Source organism: Bos javanicus, chromosome 16 (assembly GCF_032452875.1).
Source record: "Bos javanicus breed banteng chromosome 16, ARS-OSU_banteng_1.0, whole genome shotgun sequence".
Lineage (NCBI taxonomy): Eukaryota > Metazoa > Chordata > Mammalia > Artiodactyla > Bovidae > Bos > Bos javanicus.
The window spans coordinates 38,093,188-38,115,255 of record NC_083883.1 but is presented as its reverse complement, the minus strand read 5'-3'; the positions used below and the strand labels follow the sequence as shown (position 1 = coordinate 38,115,255).

Genomic DNA, 22,068 nt, shown 5'->3' with positions numbered 1-22,068 from the left:
CATTCTTCTATCCTCCAAGTGAGGGTGCCCCCCTCATCAGATTCTGATACAAAAAAAGCAGGTGAAGAAGCTACAGTCCAGCTGTCAACCCACTCCTGGCCCTCACTATGCTGGCATCTCTCTATGAGAGGCAAATGAGGTCTGTCTATGGCCTCTTTCAGCAACTCTACAGTCAAAAGAAAGCCCCTCCACTCTTAGTGGCCAGGTACTTGATTTGTGGTCCCAACCTCAGATGACAGGCGTGTGGAAAATATTCTGGGAGAATGCAGGATAACTGTAAGGGTGAGTGAGTTTGGAATATTATACTTCTGGTGGTAATAACAATAAGTTACCTTTACTCACAGTCGCTTCTATTCCTTATTTTTCATATGTCTCTTTTTTGGTATTGGGGTATGTCCCTGCACCCTTTAGCCATAGAGAGAATCTGCTTTAAAATCAGGATCTCCTGGAAAGTGTGATACAGGGATCAAAACTTTCCCTGGTGTAGCTCAGCCTGCCTTGCTTGTCTCTTCATCCACTTTCCCACCACAGCGGAGAACCTAGAGTCTACTTTCACTATATCTTCTGTCTACTGCTTACTGCCCCCTAGTTCCCTTCCTGCCTTCATGTCTCAGAACGCAGGACACAGCCACTCTGAGGGAGAGCTGGGACTATCACACTGCTCTTGGGAAGAAGAAAGAGAGTGGAGGCTTGGGAAAAAGAGGGCAAGGGAAGACTGGAGACTTGGGAAGAATAGGGAGGCTCATTGTGGGGCAAAATAACAAGAGAAACCACAGACTGGAATATAGCAGTTAAGGAAGCTGGCTCCAGAGACTGACTGCCCAGGTTTCAACTCCTTAGCTCTGTGCTTTTAGTTGAGACCCGTAAAATCCTTGGTTCCTCATTTCTTCATCTGTGTTGTGGGGATCATAAGAGCACCTATTTCATAGGCTATTGTAAGAATTAAATACATATGTAGATGAATATGTAAAAAACTTAGAACAGGGCCTGGCACAAGATGAAGGTTCAATATATGTTACAGATCATAACTGGGGCATCCAGGACATATATAGTCAATGAAATAGGGACTGTACCACCATTGGAGGTATTTTTAGATATTTGTGAACTAATGAGAAAGGAAAAAGACAAACTTAATTTAGTTATGAAAAAATCATAATAGTAAATGTAGTTATCTTGGGCTGTTATGACTAACTACTATTTTCAAAATAATTATTAGGTACTTTATTATTGTGTCAGATAAAGATCTGCCTACAGTACACATTTTTAAGTGACAAATCATGTGTTCACAACTTATTGAAAATTAATATACATATAGATTAACAATATTAATATTAACCCAGCTTCACATCTTTCTCTAAAATCTAAACAAACACTTGTGGCTGATTACTTTCCACATTTACTGAGCAACAGCAACCACATTTACAAAAGTAAAGTTTGATAAAAAGTTAAAATAATGCTAATATCTGGAAAATATAGGACAGTGGGAGGGTGGATGGTATATATTCTCTGTTAAATTTGGGCATATTTAAGAATTAAATTAGCTAACTGGATTATACATTTACTTTTTAAGTCAGTTGTATTTATTGGAATTTTTCTTCTCTTTTTCTGTTTGGTTTGGGTCTTTATGTACACAGAACCAGGGCACTAACAAGTAGTGCGAGAAACAAACCTGTTATATCCCCCTCAATCCCCTCATGACTACTTCATGTCTGCTGAGAGTACATTGTTAGCTGTCTTATTTTTAAAAGCTGTAACTATAGAATATTAGCTTCACTTGATCTCTACAGAATATGGAAATTAAAAGATTCCCATTTACTGTCGCTACCATTTGAATTAGATGGGATGCAGAGATGGGGAATGGTGATTATATTGTATATAATCCCCCCAAAGAAATGCCAATATAAAGAGCAGGAATCAGTGATATTATATATACATATATGAAGGTGATAACTATATATATATAGTTATATTTGATACAGAAATCTTTAAACTGTGTTCATTTTACTAAAAAAGTAATAGAGGGTCATTGCAAAAACTGCAAAATGCTGAAAATAGTCATGAAGCTTATAAAAATAACCCCTAAATTCTGTCCTCTAGAAATTACTGTTGACATTTTGATACATTTAAAAAAAAAATTTTTTTTTTTTTTTTTTTGCAATTCACATTTAAATTTTTTCAAACCAAATTTGGTTCAATTAAATACAAATATGTATAGTTTTCATCTTTATTTTCTCACTGAATAAATCATGAACACTTTCCAGATGGAATATCTGTTTCTCATTTTTCTTATATTTAAGAAACAAGGAATTATTTCAGACATGTAAGCGGGAGATACTATTTCTAGTAATTTAGTCAAAACTATGCATAGAATCTGAGGATTAACATTTTTTCATGATTAACATTACCTCTGTGAGACAGTGTACCTTAAAATGAGTTGAGTTGGAAGGTGAGAAAGAGAAAACCCATTATTGACTGGTATGTAGTAAGAAAATCAAGAGTAATAGCCCATAGATGACAAAACTATTCTTAGTTCACTTCAGTTGATAAAATTCTGATTACTACCACAATTTCAGGAAAGGGACTGCTAATAAGCCACGTTTTAAAACTTTCTAAAGACATGGATTTTATGTTAATAGAATTAAAACCGTGCATTTGTGTCATATTAATAGAATTCATCTAAAATAAAAAGGCACATTAAAAAGGAGAATTCATTTTGTAATGAATCCTTGTAATTTTTAGCACTGTGGAATTGCTGGGAATTCCTCTTTACTGGGATTGGACATATCTTTGTATTACTCACAGGAAGCGAGCATCTTATAAAGAATGGTTCCAGCAGGAGCAGGGCTCCACTGTTCTTGGCTGACTTCACGTCAAACCTGCAGGAGTGGCACAACACAGAAGCAGCAGCAACACGGAAGGAATCTAATACTGAACAGTAAGTGCAAGAAATCTTTACAAGAGCAGTCTTGACCATGAAGCACAGATCATGAATATGAACAGATATGCAAAACTCCTTCCATAGAAGATCTGTGCAAGCTCTTATTGTATTCAGACTGCTTAAAACCTGGCTTTTCTTTTTGACTGAAATGATGAAAATCTTAACTTCTGTATTTATTCCTTTGGGCAAACTTCTTTGAAATAAACCTTGTGGCAAAAGATTATAATCCTTTAATCTAAACATCTTATGATGCCACTTTACACATCATTGTAGAATGATCTGGGTATCTGGTAGCCTGGGAGTTCATTCTATAATTAATTTTGTACCTCCCTCCCTCCCCCCCAGAAAAGCATTTTCAAGTCTAATCTTTGGATCAAAAGAACTCTTGAAGTCATGATTGTGTCACAGTATCTCTCTGCTCTCACTTTCGGTAAGTCAATGTCAGTTGATAGACTAAAATTTCTTATCCTTAGCACTACTGGCATTTTGGACCAGATAAGTCTTCCTTGGGGTGGGCTTCCAAGTGTAATGTAGGTTGTTTAGCAGCATCCTGGGCTCCTCCTCATAATGTGTTGTGCCCTGGGCTAGGAGCCATTTACCTCTTTGTGTCTCAGATCCCTTAGGTATAAAGAGTGATCAAAAGTAATCTATTTCCCAGAGGCCTTTTGAGGATTCAATATCATGGCTCATGTAAAGTGCCTCAGACAGTGCTTGATGGTGCATATTTAGTGCTCAAAAAAGCTTAGTTATTCTATTATTCTACTATTAGGTAGGTGTATTGATAGGTTATAGTGGGTAAGCACCAAGTGGAAGGTCAATTACAAAAGAGAAACGCAGTAGATGGTAGTGTCTCCATTCGTACCCATTTTTACTTTGGAAAAAGTTTTTCCAAGAAATTCTTACTTTGGAAAAACAATTGAATCATCCCAAAGGCCACTAGGGGACTTCCCTGGTGGTTCAGCAATAAAGAATCCACCTGCAATGCAGGAGACGTGGATTCGATCCCTGGGTCAGGAAGATCCCCTGGAGAAGCGCATGGCAACCCACTCCGGTATTCTTGCCTGGAGAATCTCATGGACAGGAGACTGGCGGGCTACGTCCATGGGGCCGCAAAGAGTCAGACACGACTGAAGCCTCTGAGCAGCATGCACACAAAGGCCACTAGATGCCAAAAATATGACAACAAAAGATTCAGATAACAGACTCAAACCACAGCAGGGCTAAACTTTCCCATTCCTTTCATGTTTCCCCCCTTAGTGCTTCTCCTGTTTAAAGAAAGTAGAACCTGGTCTTACCATGCATCCACGGAAATCATGACTTTTGAGGAGGCCAGAGATTATTGCCGGAAAACTTACACAGCTCTAGTTGCAATTCAAAACCAGGAAGAGATTGAATACCTGAACTCCACATTCAGCTATTCACCAAGTTACTACTGGATTGGAATCAGAAAGATCAACGGTACATGGACCTGGATAGGGACCAATAAGTCCTTGACCAAAGAAGCCACAAACTGGGCTCCAGGTGAACCAAACAATAAGCAAAGTGACGAGGACTGTGTAGAGATCTATATTAAGAGAGAAAAAGACTCAGGCAAGTGGAATGATGAGAAATGCACCAAACAGAAACTCGCCTTGTGTTACAAAGGTAGGGAGTCTGTGGCAGCAGTGGGAGGGAGATGTTGTGTGTGAGCATCTTGACAGATTGTTGACTGTATACAAAAACTAATCTCTATTGCGTGGATTTTATGTTCTATAAAGATACGGTTTTTAAACATTCTATTTGAAATGTTTAAACACCTGAAATTTGCCTCTTTTTGTTTCTTTGTGTGAATGTAGTTAAGAATGTATTTATTTATGTATGGTGGTGATTTAGTTGCTAAGTTGTGTCTGACTCTTGTGCCCCATGGACTGTAGCCCACAAGACTTCTCTGTTCATGGGATTTCCCAGGCAAGAATACTGGAGTGGGTTGCCATTTCCTCCTCCAGGGGTCTTCCCCATCCAGGGATTGAACCTGAGTCTCTTGCATTGCAGGCAGATTCTTTACCTACTGAGCCACCAGGGAAGCCATATATAAGTATAGACCTAAATATATGCATATATGTATATATAAATATAGGCTTCCCCAGTGACTCAGTTGGTAAAGAAACCACCTGCAATGCAGGAGACTCAGGTTCAATCTCTGGGTGCGAAAGATCCCCTGGAGAAGGAAATGGCAACCCACTCGAGTATTCTTGCCTAGAGAATCCCATGGACAGAGGAGCCTGGCAGGCTACAGTCCATGGAGTCTCAAAGAGTCAGACATGACTTAGCGACTAAACCGCCACATACTTATATATAGTGTGTATGCACACGTATAACACACTTTTTAGTTACTTGTTATTTATTTGCAGTAGGATAATTCTCTTTAGAATTTGTGATAAAGTGAATTTTCTATTTCGGGTGCCAGTTACAGCTCTACCTCTGATATTAACATCAGGGTTTGAAATTTTTGAGCTTAAAACTCAGCTTGGGCATTTCATCAAGCACCTCCATTAAAATCTCTGACACTCTGTATCATTGGTGACATCCCTGTTACACATCATTGATCCTAAATTCAAAGAAACTCCATTGAAGCATAACAACAATAGTTATCGCGGATTGTCTTTTCCACAGCTGCCTGTAACCCCACACCCTGCGGCAGCCATGGTGAATGTGTAGAGACCATCAACAACTACACTTGTCAGTGCCACCCTGGCTTCAAGGGCCTCAAATGTGAGCAAGGTAAGGCGTGGTCTCAGCTTTTCCTTCACTTGAGATTGTAGGAGCATTTTATGTCCCAGCTGGTTTTGGTGTCAGGTCTGCATGCTTTGCCTTCCCCGGAGCATATGGAGTCAGAAGGAGGTTAAGAGCTGAAGCTGTGAAATCAGATTCTCCTGCGTTTGAATCCCAGATCCACCACTTAGTAGTTATGGCACCTTGACAACAGGGAGGAAAACTCTCAAGTCCCAGGTTTCTCATTGTAAAACAAGGACAGTAGAGTACCAACTTCATAGGCTTATGGTTTGGATGATGTGAACAAATGCAGACACATTTTCATGGTGCCTGTTCTTTGCCGAATCCCTTTAGCCATGTACGACTCTCTGCGACTCCATGGACTGTAGCCTGCCAGGTTCCTCTGTCCATGGGGTTCTCCAGGCAAGAACACTGGAATGGGTTGCTGTGTCTTCCTCCGGGGGAACTTCCCAACCCAGGGATGGAACCCAGGTCTCTTTTGTCTCCTGCATTGGCAGGCAGGTTCTTTACCACTAGTGCCTCCTGGGAAGCCTGGTGCCTGACGTTTGATAAATAGTAGTTCTGGTTTCCAGGGTTCTTCCCACATGCTACAGGGTGAGAGAGGAACAGAACTGATTTGTTTTCCTTTTTCAGTTGTGACCTGTCCAGCACAGAAACATCCTGAGCATGGACATCTGGTTTGCAACCCTTTGGGGAAATTCACCTACAACTCTTCCTGCTCCATCAGCTGTGCAGAGGGCTACCTCCCAAGCAGCATAGAGGCCACTCGGTGCATGTCCTCTGGAGAATGGAGCACTCCTCTCCCAAAATGCAATGGTAAGTCTCTCTCAGAAAGCATAGAGCATTCTCCAATTCATCTCTCACCCCCTTGGTTCCCTGGTGGCTCAGACGGTAAAGCATCCGCCTGCAATGCAGGAGACCCAGGTTTGATCCCTGGGTGGGGAAGATCCCTGGAGAAGGAAATGGCAACCCACTCCAGTACTCTTGCTTGGAAAATTCCATGGACAGAGGAGCTTTGTAGGCTATAGTCCATAGGATCGCAAAGAGTCAGACATGACTGAACCACTTCATTTCACTGTGCCATTTTCAGCACTTCAGGGAAAGTTCCTTCTAAACTTATCCTAATTAAACAAGTTCTGATTCAACTTGTTCTCTCAGCCAGTGAATATAGGCCCAATACGGTACCAGCTGGCTTTGAGAAAAATTTTGATCCTGTATTTGACATGAGTGTTTCTGAGGCTCTCATGATATGTAAGGGAACACCGAACTGTGGAACTGCCCCCTCAAAATCTGAATGACTTCCTCTCTCCTTTCTCTGTTTAATTTCATCCATGCAATTGGACCATTGAAGATCATGATAACCAAGTACCCTCAGTATATCCTTTTCTCTGTTTTATCTTCCTAGGTCAAAGACAGAAAAACTCTTTCCTCCAGGTCTTATTGTTTAGTTGCCAAGTCATGTCCGACTCTTTTGTGACCCCATGGACTGTAGCTCCTCTGTCTGTGGGATTTCCCAGGCAAGAATACTGGAGTGGGTTGCCATTTCCTTCTCCATTCTCCAGGTCTTGCTGGGCTAAAATAAATGAATGTTCTGTGTATGCTGGGATTTGTTTTTTTTAATCACAACTAGTCATAAATCCTGATCTAGAATCTGCTATTTTCCTTTGTTTTTGCCTGTTGTAAAATAAGCCAGGTAAAACGATCAGGAACTACTTAGCATAGTCAAAGTCAATTAGAGAGGATGAAAATATCAAGAAAAAAACATAACAACTTTATTGTGGGTGTGCATGTCCTCAGAAGTTAACCTCGGGCTTTGAGTTCTACTCTCTGAAGGTAGTTTCCTTACTGTGTTATAAACTCCAGTTCAATAAGAAGTGAATATCTCACTCTTCTTTAAAATTTCATGGTGTTCTTTCAAATCCTTAGTGGTTAAGTGTGATGCTTTGTCAAATCTGGACAATGGAGTTGTAAACTGTTCCCCAAACCATGGAAGCCTCCCATGGAACACCACCTGTACGTTTGAGTGTCAGGAAGGATATAAACTTACTGGACCCCAGCACCTACAGTGTACCTCCTCTGGGATTTGGGACAACAAGCAGCCAACATGTAAAGGTAAGGTGGCTCCGCATCAAGATTTACTGTAACATCTCAACCTATTCTCCAAATGGGCAAGTCTGATCTGTTAATATAAACTGGGACATGTGTTGCAGCTGTAAGCTGTGCAGCCATCAGCCATCCTCAGAACGGCACTGTGAACTGTAGCCACTCCGTGGTTGGAGACTTTGCCTTCAAGTCATCCTGCCACTTCACCTGTGCAGAGGGCTTCACGTTGCAGGGGCCAACCCAGGTTGAATGCACTGCCCAGGGACAATGGACACAGCGGGTCCCAGTTTGTGAAGGTAAGCCTGAGAGTCTCCTTTCTCAAAGAACAGCAGTCTGCACATGTGGGCACTTAAAATGAAACCAGCTGCCTACATTAACTATAATAACCAGATCTGATGGGCAACAATCATCTTATGTTTTTGAGATGCATATAAAAGAACTCATGCTTGTCCAGGGAAAGGACTGTGTGGAATAAGAGTGGATGCTTTGCTGGTTTTTTAATTGTCCTGGGCTAATATAACTTTGCAACTCCACGGACTGTAGCCCACCAGGCTCTTCTGTCCATGGGATTTCCCAGGCAAGAATACTGAGGTGGGTTGCCATGCCCTCCTCCTGGGGATCTTCCAAACCTAGGGACTGAACCCACATCTCCTGGGCTCTGGCACTGGCAGGTGGATTCTTTATTGTTGAGTCACCAAGGGGCTACAGTCCATAGGATTGCAAAGAGTCTGACACAACTGAGCACATACGCAAATATATAAATATGTATAACTTTATAAACTGGCATCAGTAAGCAGAAAGCTTAATCTAAAGGGAAATCACATTAGAAAATTTACAAAATAGAATTATGAGAACATGTTGTTGCTGTTGTTGTTCAGCTGCTAAGTTGTGTCTGACTCTTTGAGACCCCATGGACTGCAGTACTCCAGGCTTCCCTGTCCTTCACTATCTCCCGGAGTTTGCTCAAATTCATGTCCATTGAGTTGGTGATGCTATCTAACCAACTCATCCTCTGCCACCCCCTTCTCCTTATGATTTGACTCTAAAACTCTTGTCATGCCCTTCTTCTGAAACTGTTTATAACTAGCAGTGAGGAAAACATTTCAAGTATGGTCTCAGCTAAAGGGACAGCCTTAAAACATACATAAGCACTAAAATTTAGTTTAATAAAGCAAGAGCGAGGATACTGAAAACAAGCAAGGTTCACCATCAGGTACTAACATTTTTGTAGCCAAATACAGCACAGAGTTATTTCTAGTTGCAAAAAACCACAAGACAAAAACCAAACTGTAAAGCAGATAAATTTGATGTGGCTGCCTTCTTATCTTCCTTTCTTTTTGGCCTCATCTGTAAGTACTCAAGACTCATAAGTTGCTCTCTGGCTACCTAAAATATTTCTCCTGACCCTAACTTCATCACATGTCAGAACAGAGCTCAGGAGCCATTGGTCCTGTAAAAGGCTGTCTAGTACCATTATCAACAGAGGCACTGGAATTAAAAAAAAAAAACAACAGCCGTTTTCCCATTTGTCCAGGGACTGAAGAGGCACAATTGTGTCTGACTCTTTGCAATCCCATGGACTGAAGCCTGCCTTGCTCCTCTGTCCATGGAATTCTCCAGGCAAGAGTACTGGAGTGGGTTGCCTTTTCCTTCTCCAGGGGATCTTCCTGACCTGGGGATTGAACCTGGATCTCCTGCACTGAGGGCAGTTTCTTTACCAACCGAGTCACTAGGGAAGCCCAATGAAGAGGCAGCCACATACAATTTATCTGCTTTGCAGATTGCCCCAAAGGACTTGATTCTAATTTCCTACATGCTGAAAACTATGTAGTACTTAAGCTTATTGGTGACTTTCTGTCAGTTTCAGAAGTCTTCCAGGCGATTTTTCTTAACTGCTACCCATATGCTCTCATTTTCAGTGGTACGATGTTCACGTTTGGACGTTTCTGGAAAGCTCAACATGAACTGCACTGGGGAGCCCGTGCTTGGCACTGAGTGTACGTTTGCATGTCCTGAAAGATGGACACTCAATGGCTCTGTAGTGCTGACCTGCGGTGCTACAGGACACTGGTCTGGGATGCTGCCAACCTGTGAAGGTGAAGCACTGAGTGATGGTGGTTGTCTGGGGCGGGGGAATCAGAGAGAAGAAAGCGAGCAAAGAAAGGAAGCTATCTGGCTACAATAATGAACTATCCAGTATATCCAAACCAGGAAGGTCAGAAAGGTTACCCAGGTTAACATTTGAGGGATGGATATTTCATTCTATAGGGAAGAGAGAAAACAGGAGTGACATGCTGATGGAATTTTGATAATTGGAGAAAGGAGAGCTAGTGGGAGAAATTGGAGGGGAAAGGAAAATGAGTGAAAAAGAGAGAAAGAGAGACAGAGGTTAACCAAGGTGTGCTGTAAAAGCTTGGCAAGTTAGAGCTCTGTCTGACTGTGCTGGGAGATAAGCTCACAGAGAGGTTTGGGCTGATCTCAAAGGCCTTTAGTACCATGTCTCTGCCTCATGTATTGGACTAGATGACTCTTCTTCTTTGCACATTATAACCAGTGTACAAAGAAAAGGGCAAATGGACAGAACAGGAAGACTTTAAATTTAATTTCTTCTCATGACTGTCTACCCCCTGTTTCCTTAGCTCCCACTGTGTCCCAAACTCCCTTGGCAGTTGGACTTTCTACTGCTGGAGTCTCCCTTGTGACAATACCATCATTTCTCTTCTGGCTTCTGAAACGCCTTCAGAAGAAAGGTGAGGGCATTTATGAATGTACTCCAAAAAGGTTTTTTGAAAAAAAATTTTTTTCTCATTGATGAGTCATATTGTCTCTCATAGATTAAAATGTAATCAGAATCAAATCACTAGTCATTTAATGATAAACATGAATAAACTGCAGGATAAATAAGCAGAAATCTTAGGAAAAGAGTTTTAATACAAACGTTAGTGTGCTAACATTGTACAGCTCCAGGGGGTGCTATTCACTTTGAACTCTGTGGTCCGAGGAGTTGCTGCACTGAGGCTGCCATAATTAGTGTTCCTGGGAAAATGAAGAAAATGTTTCCAAAAATTGTATTTGGGATACAGGCTTAAATTTGGGAGCATCTCAGGAAATATGCACTATTCTTGCCAGGAAAAAATCATAGATAGAGGAGCCTGGTGGGCCACAGTCCACAGGGTCACAAACAGTTGGATATGATGGAGCAACTAAGCACACACAGAGAATATGCAAACACATCTCACCACACTCTTGATCTGTTTGACCTACAGAGTCTTTAAATTTTTTTGAACTAAACTCTGACATTTATGAAATAGGAAATTTCATATCAAATCTGATTTGAGATTTCTCATGACCAACTGGAAGACACACAGACTTGGCAGGTGGAGTCTATAGACTATCTGCCTGCCTTAGGAAGCTGCTGTCCTCTTTGCATGAATGTACACTTTGCATTCACCCTGCCCTGTTGTCACCAAGATATGTTTGTGTTCTGATAATTATAGGGGCCTTGAAGGCCTTGAGTTTGCAATCCCTGATAAATAGAGTCATATTGCTTCAGGATTTAAAATGTCCTTGAAAGTCACTTAGCCCAAATTAATAGTTCTCTTTCTCTTGCAGCAAAAAAATTTTCTCCTGCCAGGTAAGCTGCATTCTTGAATTTAGGTTGGTGCAAAAGTAATTGCGGTTTTGCACTGTTGAAATTTGCTGTTTGATATTGGAATACATTCTTAAATAAATGTGGTTATGTTATACATTATTTTAATGCACATTTCTCACATTTCTCTCATTTATGTGTTTTTGCTAATGACGTTGTGTGTGTTAAGTCAGCACAATTGTGTCTGACTCTTTGGAACCCTATGGACAATAGTCCACCAGGCTCCTCTATCCGTGGGATTCTCCAGGCAAAAATACTGGAGGGGATATTTCCAACCCAGGGATCGAACCTGAGTCTCTTATGTCTCCTGCATTGACAGACAGGTTCTTTACCACTAGTGCCCCCTAGGAAAGCCCTGCTAATGGCATTACTTGCTATTTATTTATTTATTTATAATGAAGAGCAATAGTTTCCTACTCTGTTGCTATTTGCTCTTTTTTTAAAAATTAATTAATTTATTTTAATTAGAGGATAATTTCTCTACAATATTGTGGTGGTTTTTGCCATATATCAACATGAATCACCCACAGATGCACATGTGTCCCCCCATTCTGAATCCCCCTATTCAGAGCACCAGCTTTGAGTGCCCTGCTTCATGCATCAAACTTGCTATTTTGGACTACAGAAATGATGTTAGGCAAAACTCAAATTAAAGCAATTTTTTAATTCAAGTTCAAAATGGGTTGTAAAGCAACGGAGACAACTTGCAACATCAACACATTTGGCCCAGAAACTGCTAATGAACGCACAGTGCGGTGGTGGTTCAAGACGTTTTGCAAAGAAGGCAGCCTTGAAGATGAGGAGCATAGTGGCCTGCCATCGGAAGTTGACAATGACCAATTGACAGTGTCACCAAAGCTGATCCTCTAACAACTAACTACATGAGAAGCTGCCAAAGAACTCAATGTCGACCATTCTATGGTCATTTGGCATTTGAAGCAAATTGGAAAGGTGAAAAGGCTCAATAAGTGAGCTGACCACAAATCAAAAAAACACATCAATTTGAACTGTTGCCTTCTCTTATTCTACACAGCAACAACAAACCATTTCTCAATCAGATTGTGACATGCAATGAAAAGTGGATTTTATATGACAACCAGCTCAGTGGCTGGACCAAGGAAGAAGCTCCAAAGCACTTCCAAAAGCCAAACTTGCACAAAAAAAGGTCATGGTCACTGTTTGGTGGTCTGCTGCCTGTCTGATCCACTACAACTTTCTGAATCCCAGTGAAACCATTACATCTGAGAAGTATACTCAGCAAATTGATGAGACGCATTCAAAACTGCAACGTCTGCAGCCAGCATTAGTCAACAGAACGGGCCCAGTTCTTCTCCACGATGCTGGGCCACACAGCACACAACCAACGCTTACAAAAGTTGAACACATTGGGCTATGAAGTTTTGCCTCATTCACCATATTCAGCTGACCTCTTGCCAACCAACTAGCACTTCGTTAAGCAGCTTTACAACTTTTTGCAGGGAAAATGCTTCTACAACCAGCCTGAGGCAGAAAATCCTTGCCAAGAGTTCACTGAATACCAAAGCACACATGTTTATGCTACAGGGATAGAGCAAGTTATTTCTCATTGGTAAAAACGTGTTGATTGTAACGTTCCTATTTTGATTGCTAACGATGTGTTTGAAGCCTAGTTATGATTTAAAATTCACAGTCTGAAACTACAAATACTTTTGTACCAACCTAATTGTAAAGCATGCCCTTGAACATTTTACACATTTTTCTCTTCATGTTGGAAACCAGTGCTTTACCTTGGTGTTCTCATGTGTTCCACAGCAGCTGCTCAAGCCTGAAATCCAATGGATGCTACTCAACACCTTCCAAGTTAATTTAAGTCCAAAGGAATCAGGTAAGATTTGAAAATCACATATGGTTTTGAAAAAAGACATCTTCTCCACATATTCTACTGTTTCTTGAACCCTCCAAACCTGCTAGTTTCTAGGGGGGATATCACCACCTTGGTGTTATTTTATGGAAAGTTGTTTCTTTTCTTTTTGTAGGAGAAGAAAGGAACAAGAATCTTGCCTTCAATGAATCATTTCATTTATGAACATTAATGATAATAATGATAGTTAACCATTCTATGGCACTTACTATAGTCTAGGAACCACTCTAAGCTAGGAATTCTATGAGATAAGGGCTATTGTATTTATTATTATATATATGAAGAAAATGAGGCACAGGGAAGTTGAGTAATGCCTAAAACCTCAAAACTATTAAGTTATATAGTCAGGAATCATACTCAGGCGGTCTGGCTCTAAAATCTGTATTCTTAAAAACACTCTGCTTTGCTTTGTGAGAATTTGGAAGGTTCAAGTTGCCTCTGAATAGATTTTTTTTAAATTAATAGACATTTTTATGTATGCAGTTTTAGGTTTACAGAAAAAAATCAGTAGAAAGAACAGAGTTCCAACATACCTCCCTCATACCCTCTGATTTCCTCTATCATTGACATCTTACATTAGTATGGTATTTTGTTAAAATTGATGGGCCAGTTTTGATACATCATTATTAACTAAATCCCAAAGTTTACATTAGGGTTCAGTCCTGGTTCTGTACATTCTGTGGGTTTTGACAAATATATAATGACATGTATCCATCATTACAGTATCGTACAGAATCGTTTCACTATCCCAACTGAATAGGATAGCGTTCCTATTTGCTGTTCATATTTGGACTAGCCTCGTGAGAGTACACACAGCTGTCTGTGCTAGAAGGGGAATTTTGTTGTTGCTGTTAGTATGCAAAATATTAAGGATCCTGATGTCATGTACTCTCATTGCAGGAGCACAAGCAAATTAGGGAACTAGAGCAATACCCTGAAGATGGCAGAGACAGAGAGGTCTGCTTGGGTCTCCAGCTCTTCTCTCCTACTGCATCCACCGGCTACATTTACAGGTGGGGCCATGGTACCCATGAGGACTTCAGTGGACAAAATCCAACGAACAAGTCCAGTCTGCCACCAAAAAAGACTCAATTCTCTCCTTTCCAGTGCTGGCTCTGGAAGGGAAGGATGGCTACTGGAAGGGAAGGATATTCTTGTCCATGCAAAAGCAAAGAGACTAAGGCTCTAGAATCTCAGGATTCCTTTCCTAACTCACCCTTCACTCACTTTGAAATCTTGTGGGGGTAATACAATATTTAGTGGCACTGTTTCTTTCTTTTGTCCCTCATGGTGTTTCAGCTGCTGACTCTGTAGTTGCTGTTATGGGGATGAGTAATTGTCAAGAATTTAGAGGAAACTAATTGGTTGTAGATATTCTATTAATAGACGGGGGAAAATGACAAAAGTTTCATGCCACAGGGTGATGACATGTGAAAAGTTGTTAATAGTGAAAATTCTATTTAGCACAGCAAGTACAGTCTCAGTCACTTTGATCCTTGTGGGATTCAGTGTTTTTTAAAGTATTTTTACCTTCCCAGGTGGCACAGTGGTAAAGAATCTGCCTCCACTGCAGGAGATGCAAGAGACGTGGGTTCAATACCTTTGTAGGGAAGATTCCTTGGAGAAGGAAATGGCAACCCACTCCAGTATTCTTGCCTGGGAAATCCCATAGACAGAGGAGCCTGGCGGGCTACAGTCCATGGGGTCAGAGTCAGACACGACTGAGCGACTAAGCACTAAAGTGCTTTTAGAGGTTGTGTTCTTTTTTGCTTGCATTGAATATAGTATAAATGCCTTAAGTCTTAATTCAGTACAAGTATTTTAAGTTATTATTTTAAATGTTTTATGTACGTATTTATTAAGCTAATGTCATACCTGGGCTTTACCAGGTGGCTCAGTGGTAAAGAATCCATCTCCCAAGCAGGAGATGTGGGTTCGATCCCTGAGATAGGAAGATCCCCTGGAAAAGCAAATGGCAACCCACTCTAGAATTCTTGCACGGAGAATCCCATGGACAGATAAGCCTGCTGGGCTATATATAGTTCATGGGGTTGTAAAACAGTCGGACATAACTTAGTGACTGAACAACAAATGTCTACAATCACAGCTATTGTACGTAACATGGCTCTGTAAAGTTTGATAATAAACATGTTTATATTTATCCTGTGTAATGGCTCTTAAAAATCTATTTTACTTAGGTAAAAATCACATACCATAAAATTCACTGTTTATAAATATAAAATCCAATGGATTTCGGTATATTCACAAGATCCTGTGACCATCACTGCTATCTAATTCTGGAACATTTCTATCACCCCTCAAAAGAAACACAGGACCCAACAATAGTCACTCTCCATCTTTCCCAGTCCCTGATAACTACTTACCTACTTTTTCCTTCTATAAATTTACCTTTCTGGACATTTCATAAAAATAGAATCATCCTACAATATGTGGCCTGTTATGTCCAGCATCTTGTGTTTAGCATAATATTTTTTGGGCTCCAAAATCACTGCAGATGGTGATTGCAGCCATGAAATTAAAAGACGCTCTCTCCTTGGAAGGAAAGTTATGACCAACCTAGATAGCATATTCAAAAGCAGAGACATTACTTTGCCAACAAAGGTCCATCTAGTCAAGGCTATGGTTTTTCCAGTGGTCGTGTATGGATGTGAAAGTTGGACTGTGAAGAAAGCTGAGCGCTGAAGAATTGATGCTTTTGAACTGTGGTGTTGGAGAAGACTCTTGAGAGTCCCTTGGACTGTGAGGAGATCCAGCCAGTCCATTCTGAAGGAGATCAGTCCTTCAGACTGGGATTTCTTTGGAAGGAATGATGCTAAAGCTGAAACTCCAATACTTTGGCCACCTTATGCGAAGAGTTGACTCATTGGAAAAGACCCTGATGCTGGGAGGGATTGGGGGCAGGAGGAGAAGGGGACGACAGAGGATGAGATGGCTGGATGGCATCACTGACTTGATGGATATGAGTTTGGGTGAACTCCGGGAGTTGGTGATGGACAGGGAGGCCTGGCGTGCTGCAATTCATGGGGTCGCAAAGAGTCGGACACGACTGAGCAACTGAACTGAACTGAACTTTCAAGATTCGGCCATTTTTTTCTATCATGTATCAGTACTCCATTCCTTTTCATTACTGAATAATACTCTACTGTTTGAATATGCTTCATGTTCTTTTTCCATTCATCAAATGATGGACATTTGGATTGTTTCTGCTTCTTGACTATAGTGACTAACACTGCTATGAACATTCATGTTCAAGTTTTAGAGTAGACTTATATTTTCAGTTGTCTTGGTCATATACCCAGAAGAGGAATTATTGGGTCATATGGTAACTTAATGCTTCACGTTTTGTGGAATTGCCAAATTGTTTCCCAAAAGGGCAGTACCCTTTCACAATCCCATCTGCAATGTGTGAAGGTTCCTATTTCTCTACATTCTTTTCAATACTTGTTATTGCCTGTCATTTTGATTATCACCACCCTAGTGTGTATGAAATAGTATACATATGGGTTTTGGCTTCAAGACTGTACAGTTGTTGGAAAAATATTAATAATCTAAAAACAATCATTAAGCACGATGAAACAAAGACTTCTGGAGTCTGTGCATCATGCTAGCTTCAATTCTAGGTTACTCAAGTCAACCAATTCACCTTGTTTTATCCTCCAGACTCAGTTATTCTCCAGGGTTAGAGACAGTAGTTTTTCCTACAGAGAACGTGTGCCTTCTCTTTGCTAAAATAGTGTCAACGCAAAATGCCTTGTGTGTACCCAGCTAAAAACCACCTTGTGAATCTCATTGTTATCAAAGAATTGGAATATCTGAAATTCCTAAGAAAACAGGGTTTAATGTTTGGCTTGGTTAGCCAGACTTAAAAAAAAAAAAAAAATAAAAGGCTATAACATTGGTACAGGCTAAAGTTTTTTTCACTTTGATTCTATACTTCTTCTTAGCTCAAAGTACTAAAGTTAAAGAAAAGGCGAAAACCAGTATAGATCCTGCTAATTAGGGATGTTTTCATGTAGGACTGAAATGGATACACACTTGAGACATCAGCTAGAAATGCAGAGGAAGCAGGAATATTAGCTTTCCCAGGTTCCCCCAAAGAGAAGACTGAACAAATTAAATGTATTCAGAAGATACCCAAGTCAAACGGACATAGACAAGTAGAACGCATACAGTAGTGCAAAGTGGAACAATTCTTGGTGTCAGCAGATTAAAAGATTAGAAAAGAAGTTTTTAACGAAAGAACACAAAAATCTACCTAAACAGGAAGAGCTCATGGTCCTCTTTCAGTTCGAAAAAATATAGTTTGTACCTTAAAACTTTAACTGCCTTCTCCCAAAAGATTCTAAGCCAAAAGAAATTAAAATATTGCTCTCTTCAGTTATGCACATATGTAGTCAGGCTGCTGGTTTATAAGATTAAAGTCTAAAATCAAGGAGATGTTTTCTTTTCCTTGATCTCCCAATAGTGCAAAATCCTATCAATAGCTATTTTAATAACTTTCATCAACTGATTCCCACTGAGAGCCCTCAGAATGGGTCTTTATTACCACCCCTGGACTACTTGATAAAATCCCCACAAACTCATTAGTTTCTAGGTTCTCAGTTGGCTGTTAAGATGCACTATGGTTTCAAGTCATTGACACAACCAGCACACAAATCTAGTCTTTGCTCACTTCCCAACCACATTTCACACCAGCACTTCAGGAATTGTACTCCATCCACAATGGAGAAGTTTTTCTGCCTGCCTTGGAGACATTAGCTTCTTCTGTCTGCAGTTACTCCCCTTCCCCATCTAGAAAGCCCCTACTCTTTGTGTCCCTGATTCCTCCTCATCTTTCAGGTTCTCTGCTTAAATTTCCCTTCATGACAATTGACGCCTTAGACCAGGTCCCCTCTTTAATGTTCTCATAGCCCATATTCTTCTTTTCTTTGATTGGTATTAAATAATTATTTGTTTAACATCTGTCTTCCCCACTAGATTCTATGTTTCTTAGGAGTAGGAACTTATTACCTTATTCATTGCTATAATCTTAGAACCTGGCCTATTCCTGAAACATGGTAGATACTCAACAAATACTTATTGAATGAATGAATAAATAAATGGATGAACGAAAGCAGATTTGGGCTCATCCTAAGAAGCAGGACTGCTTTTCACAAATGGAATGAGTTGTCTCAGAAGGCAAAAATTTTAAATCCAGTTATGCAGCAAAATATATTTGGCAACAGTACAGCATAAAATGGAAATAAAGAGAAAGCTGATGGCTAGAAATAAAGGAACTAGGTAATATCCTAGAGATTCCATAAGGTAGGATTAAGAGGCAATGCAGTGGCTTCCCTGGTGGCTCAGTGGTAAAGAACCCACCTGTCAATGGAGGAGATGAAGGTTCAATCCCTGGGTTGGGGAAGATCCCTTGGAGAAAGAACTGGCAACCCACTCTACTTTTCTTGCCTGGAGAATTTTCCATGGACAGAAGAGCCTGGTGGGCTACAGTCCATGGGTTTGCAAAGAGTTGGACATAATTGAATGACTAAACAACAACAAAAGGAGACCAGAAAATGAGAAGAGAGAGTGGTCAGGTTATTTCGTACTCACTCTTTTCCCTTTTTGGTGCTATTTCGGGAAGCAGCTGCCTCCTTCCTCTACTACATCTTCTGATGGGGGACTTCTCCCCAGGGTCCCAGTCCTCACTGATACACTATGTCTTCTCCTTGAGTTTTCAGTCCCAAGGATGCAATAGCTTCCTGTATTGCCAGGCTCCGGATACTCATTTTCTCTTGCTTGTTTCCTTAACCTTGTTGTTTACCTGTTGCAAGTGGCCCCTCCATTAAAGGCTCTTCAGTGGGGGAAGAATTCACTCATCTGGGGCCAGCTTTGTTTCCAGATGGGCCCCTGAATGAAACTCATTTTAACTGAATCACTTAAACTATTTTGTTGAAAACAGGCCATAAGAGGAAAAGAGCAGAAAAATGGAGTCCAGATGGGAGGCTTTTGCAACAATAATATAGGTGAGAGATGATGATGGTTTGGATTCATAATAAAATAGAAGTGATTGAATGCTGAAAATATTTTCATGAGAAAGACAAAAGATGGTGACATATTGGATATGAGTTGTGAGACAAAGAGAGGTGTCCCAGTTAACTCCAAAGCTTTGGCTTAAGTAATTGGAAGGATGGGGTTATAATTTACTGAAATGGGAAAGGCTGTGGGAAGAACCCACCAGGTATGGAGGAAGTTCAGAAGTTCAATTCAGTACATGCACAATTTGAGAGGCTTATTGAGGAACTAAATGGCAATATCAAGGAGGCATTTGGTTAGGAATGGAGAACATTCCTAGGGCACAAGGATGGCCTGGCTGGAAATATAAATTTGAAAGTCATCAGCATCTAGCTGGTCATCAAAGTGTAGAGATTGGATTGTGTTGTCAAGTCCATGAAGGTAAATAAGAAGAGAGAAAGCAGTGAGCAGTGGAGCACTCCAAAGGTCTGGTGGTTGGAGAGATGAGGGAGAATCAACAAATGAAGTAGAGAAGGACTAGTCAGGGAAGCAGGAGGAAACTCAGGCGTGCACGTGTGCACCATTGGTCAGTCACGTCTGACTCTGCGACCCCATGAACTGTAGCACACCAGGGTCCTCTGTCCATGGGACTTCCCAGGTAAGAATATTGGAATGGCTTGCCATTTCCTCCTCCAGCGGATCTTCCCAAATCTGGGATCAAACCTGAGTTTCCTCCATTGGCAGGTGGATTCTTTACTGCTGAGTCACTAGGGAAGTGAAATCCCAGAGCTGATTGATCAAATAAGATAAGGACAGATAACTGGCTTTTGGCTTCAGTGAAGTGAAGGACCTTGGCAAGAGCAGTGTCTGGGGATGTGTGTGGTTGGAAGCCTGGTTGGATGGACAAGGGTTGAGAGAATTAAAAGGAAGGACTTAGAAACGCAGGTCTAGACATGTCTTTGGGGTATATATAGCAGGAGCACTGGCACTTCTTGGTCTTCTTAGCTCCCAGGTTGGTTCCCACTTCAACATGTCTTCTGGGTTCCTTCCAGAATTGCAGCTTAACTATCAACAGCATGGTTTCCAGAACTGACTGACCCTGGTTCAAAACCCCAGCCCTGTCTCTTACTACCGTTGTGACTAAAGCAACTTTTTTAACCTCTCTGAGACTTTTAAAATTGAGGATAATAATTACATTCACTGGAGAGCAGTAATATTTAATATAATTACTGGATTATTGTTTTAATATTACTGCTTAAATATAATAATTTTTAAGCAGTACTATTTAATATAATTACAATATTAAAGAAGTAATATATTAATATAATTATTGGAGAGCAGTGATATTAAGCTTTATAAAGGTTAAATAAGGTGATAAATATGGAGTGTTGAGCGCTACACAATTTTTGTACTGTCTTTTTAAAAATGTTAATCTGACTATGTCAGTAACTCTTCCTTTACATTGCTTTCCACCATATGGGTCCTAATTTTATATTCAGTCTATCTCCTTTACATCTTAGGTCTAGAAATACAAAGGTACCTGTAGGCCCTGATACCTGCTAGGGCAAAAAGCTGCTGCTGCTGCTGCTAAGTCGCTTCAGTCGTGTCCGACTCTGTGCGACCCCATAGACGGAAGCCCACCAGGCTCCCTCGTCCCTGGGATTCTCCAGGCAAGAACACTGGAGTGGGTTGCCATTTCCTTCTCCAATGCATGAGAGTGAAAAGTGAAAGTGAAGTCGCTCAGTCGTGTCCGACTCTTCGCGATCCCATGGACTGCAACCCACCAGGCTTCTCCGTCCATGGGATTTTCCAAGCAAGAGTACTGGAGTGGGGTGCCATTGCCTTCTCCGGGGCAAAAAGCTAGAGTCGCCTATCTTCAGGAGGTGCCATTAATAAGAACGTCCACTAGGGGGTGAGCAAGGAAAGAGGGAGGAGAAAGAGCTACCATTAATCCAGTCTGTTGGGTTAGCTCTACTGGAGTTTAACAGGGCCTCCGCGGTTGGGAAGATCCTCTGGAGAAGGAAATGGCAACCCACTGCAGTACTCCCCTTGCCTGGAAAATCTCATGAACGAAGGAGCGTGATAGGCTACAGTCCATGGGGTCGCAGAGTCGGACACGACTGAGCGACTTCACTCACTTCACCGCATGTAGTAGCTCAGGGGTAAAGAATCCATCTGCCAATGCAAGGACATGCTTGCTGGTAAAATTCCATGGACAGAGGAGCCTAGCGGGCTACAGTCCATGGGGTCGAAAAGAGTCGGATACAATTGAGCACACAAACGCTGAGGTTTGAGACTATAAATCTGGCCAAAATAATAATAATGTTTTGAGTGTGTGGTGCTTGAAACTATCAGGGCTCTCTACCATGGATAGCCAGGAGCTAGTCTAATGCTTATAAAAAGAAAGGAGAGAGAGACAGAGAAAGGAGGAGGAGAGGAAGAAGAAGGGGGAGAAGAAGGTTGGAAGGAAGGGAGAAAGGAAAGAGGGAAGGAGCAAAGGAGGGAAGAAGGGAAAATCCAGCACTCATGTCTTGGGTCAGCAGTTCTTTTTCTCTTAGGGCTGGTGTTAGAGTGCAGACTAGGAAAGGGGTGGAGAAAGAGGTGCAGAGAGGTGGGGTAAGGGGAGGAAGAAGGGGAAGGGGAGGGTGTGAGCCTTGGTTAGAGATATGAAAGAAAGTAAGCCTTTCTGGG

At 41.1% G+C, this 22,068-nt stretch overlaps 1 protein-coding gene across 2 annotated transcripts; it reads left to right on the top strand.

The window, feature by feature from the left end:
• Window positions 1-2,847: 2,847 nt before the first annotated feature.
• On the top strand, window positions 2,848-15,523 carry SELE (selectin E). Of its 2 annotated transcripts, XM_061382558.1 has the most exons (12): window positions 2,848-2,935; window positions 3,284-3,368; window positions 4,196-4,582; window positions 5,591-5,698; window positions 6,344-6,526; window positions 7,637-7,822; window positions 7,921-8,109; window positions 9,733-9,909; window positions 10,453-10,563; window positions 11,426-11,447; window positions 13,254-13,326; window positions 14,263-15,523. In XM_061382558.1, exons 2-11 carry the CDS (start codon window positions 3,332-3,334, stop codon window positions 13,309-13,311), a joined length of 1,458 nt encoding a protein of 485 aa, XP_061238542.1. In that variant the 5' UTR covers window positions 2,848-2,935; window positions 3,284-3,331; the 3' UTR covers window positions 13,312-13,326; window positions 14,263-15,523. The 2 variants fall into 2 exon arrangements, 1 of the variants encoding a protein (XP_061238542.1); XR_009729918.1 differs by lacking the exon at window positions 11,426-11,447.
• Window positions 15,524-22,068: the final 6,545 nt, after the last annotated feature.

What these genes read in the sequence shown, in the direction of transcription:
- SELE (XM_061382558.1), top strand. Translation starts at nt 3,332, where the DNA reads ATGATTGTGTCACAGTATCTCTCTGCTCTCACTTTCG. An exon ending in TCTCTCTGCTCTCACTTTCG is followed by an intron (nt 3,369 to 4,195) that starts GTAAGTCAATGT and finishes TTCCCCCCTTAG; the next exon opens with TGCTTCTCCTGTTTAAAGAA. An exon ending in GCGGGTCCCAGTTTGTGAAG is followed by an intron (nt 8,110 to 9,732) that starts GTAAGCCTGAGA and finishes TCTCATTTTCAG; the next exon opens with TGGTACGATGTTCACGTTTG.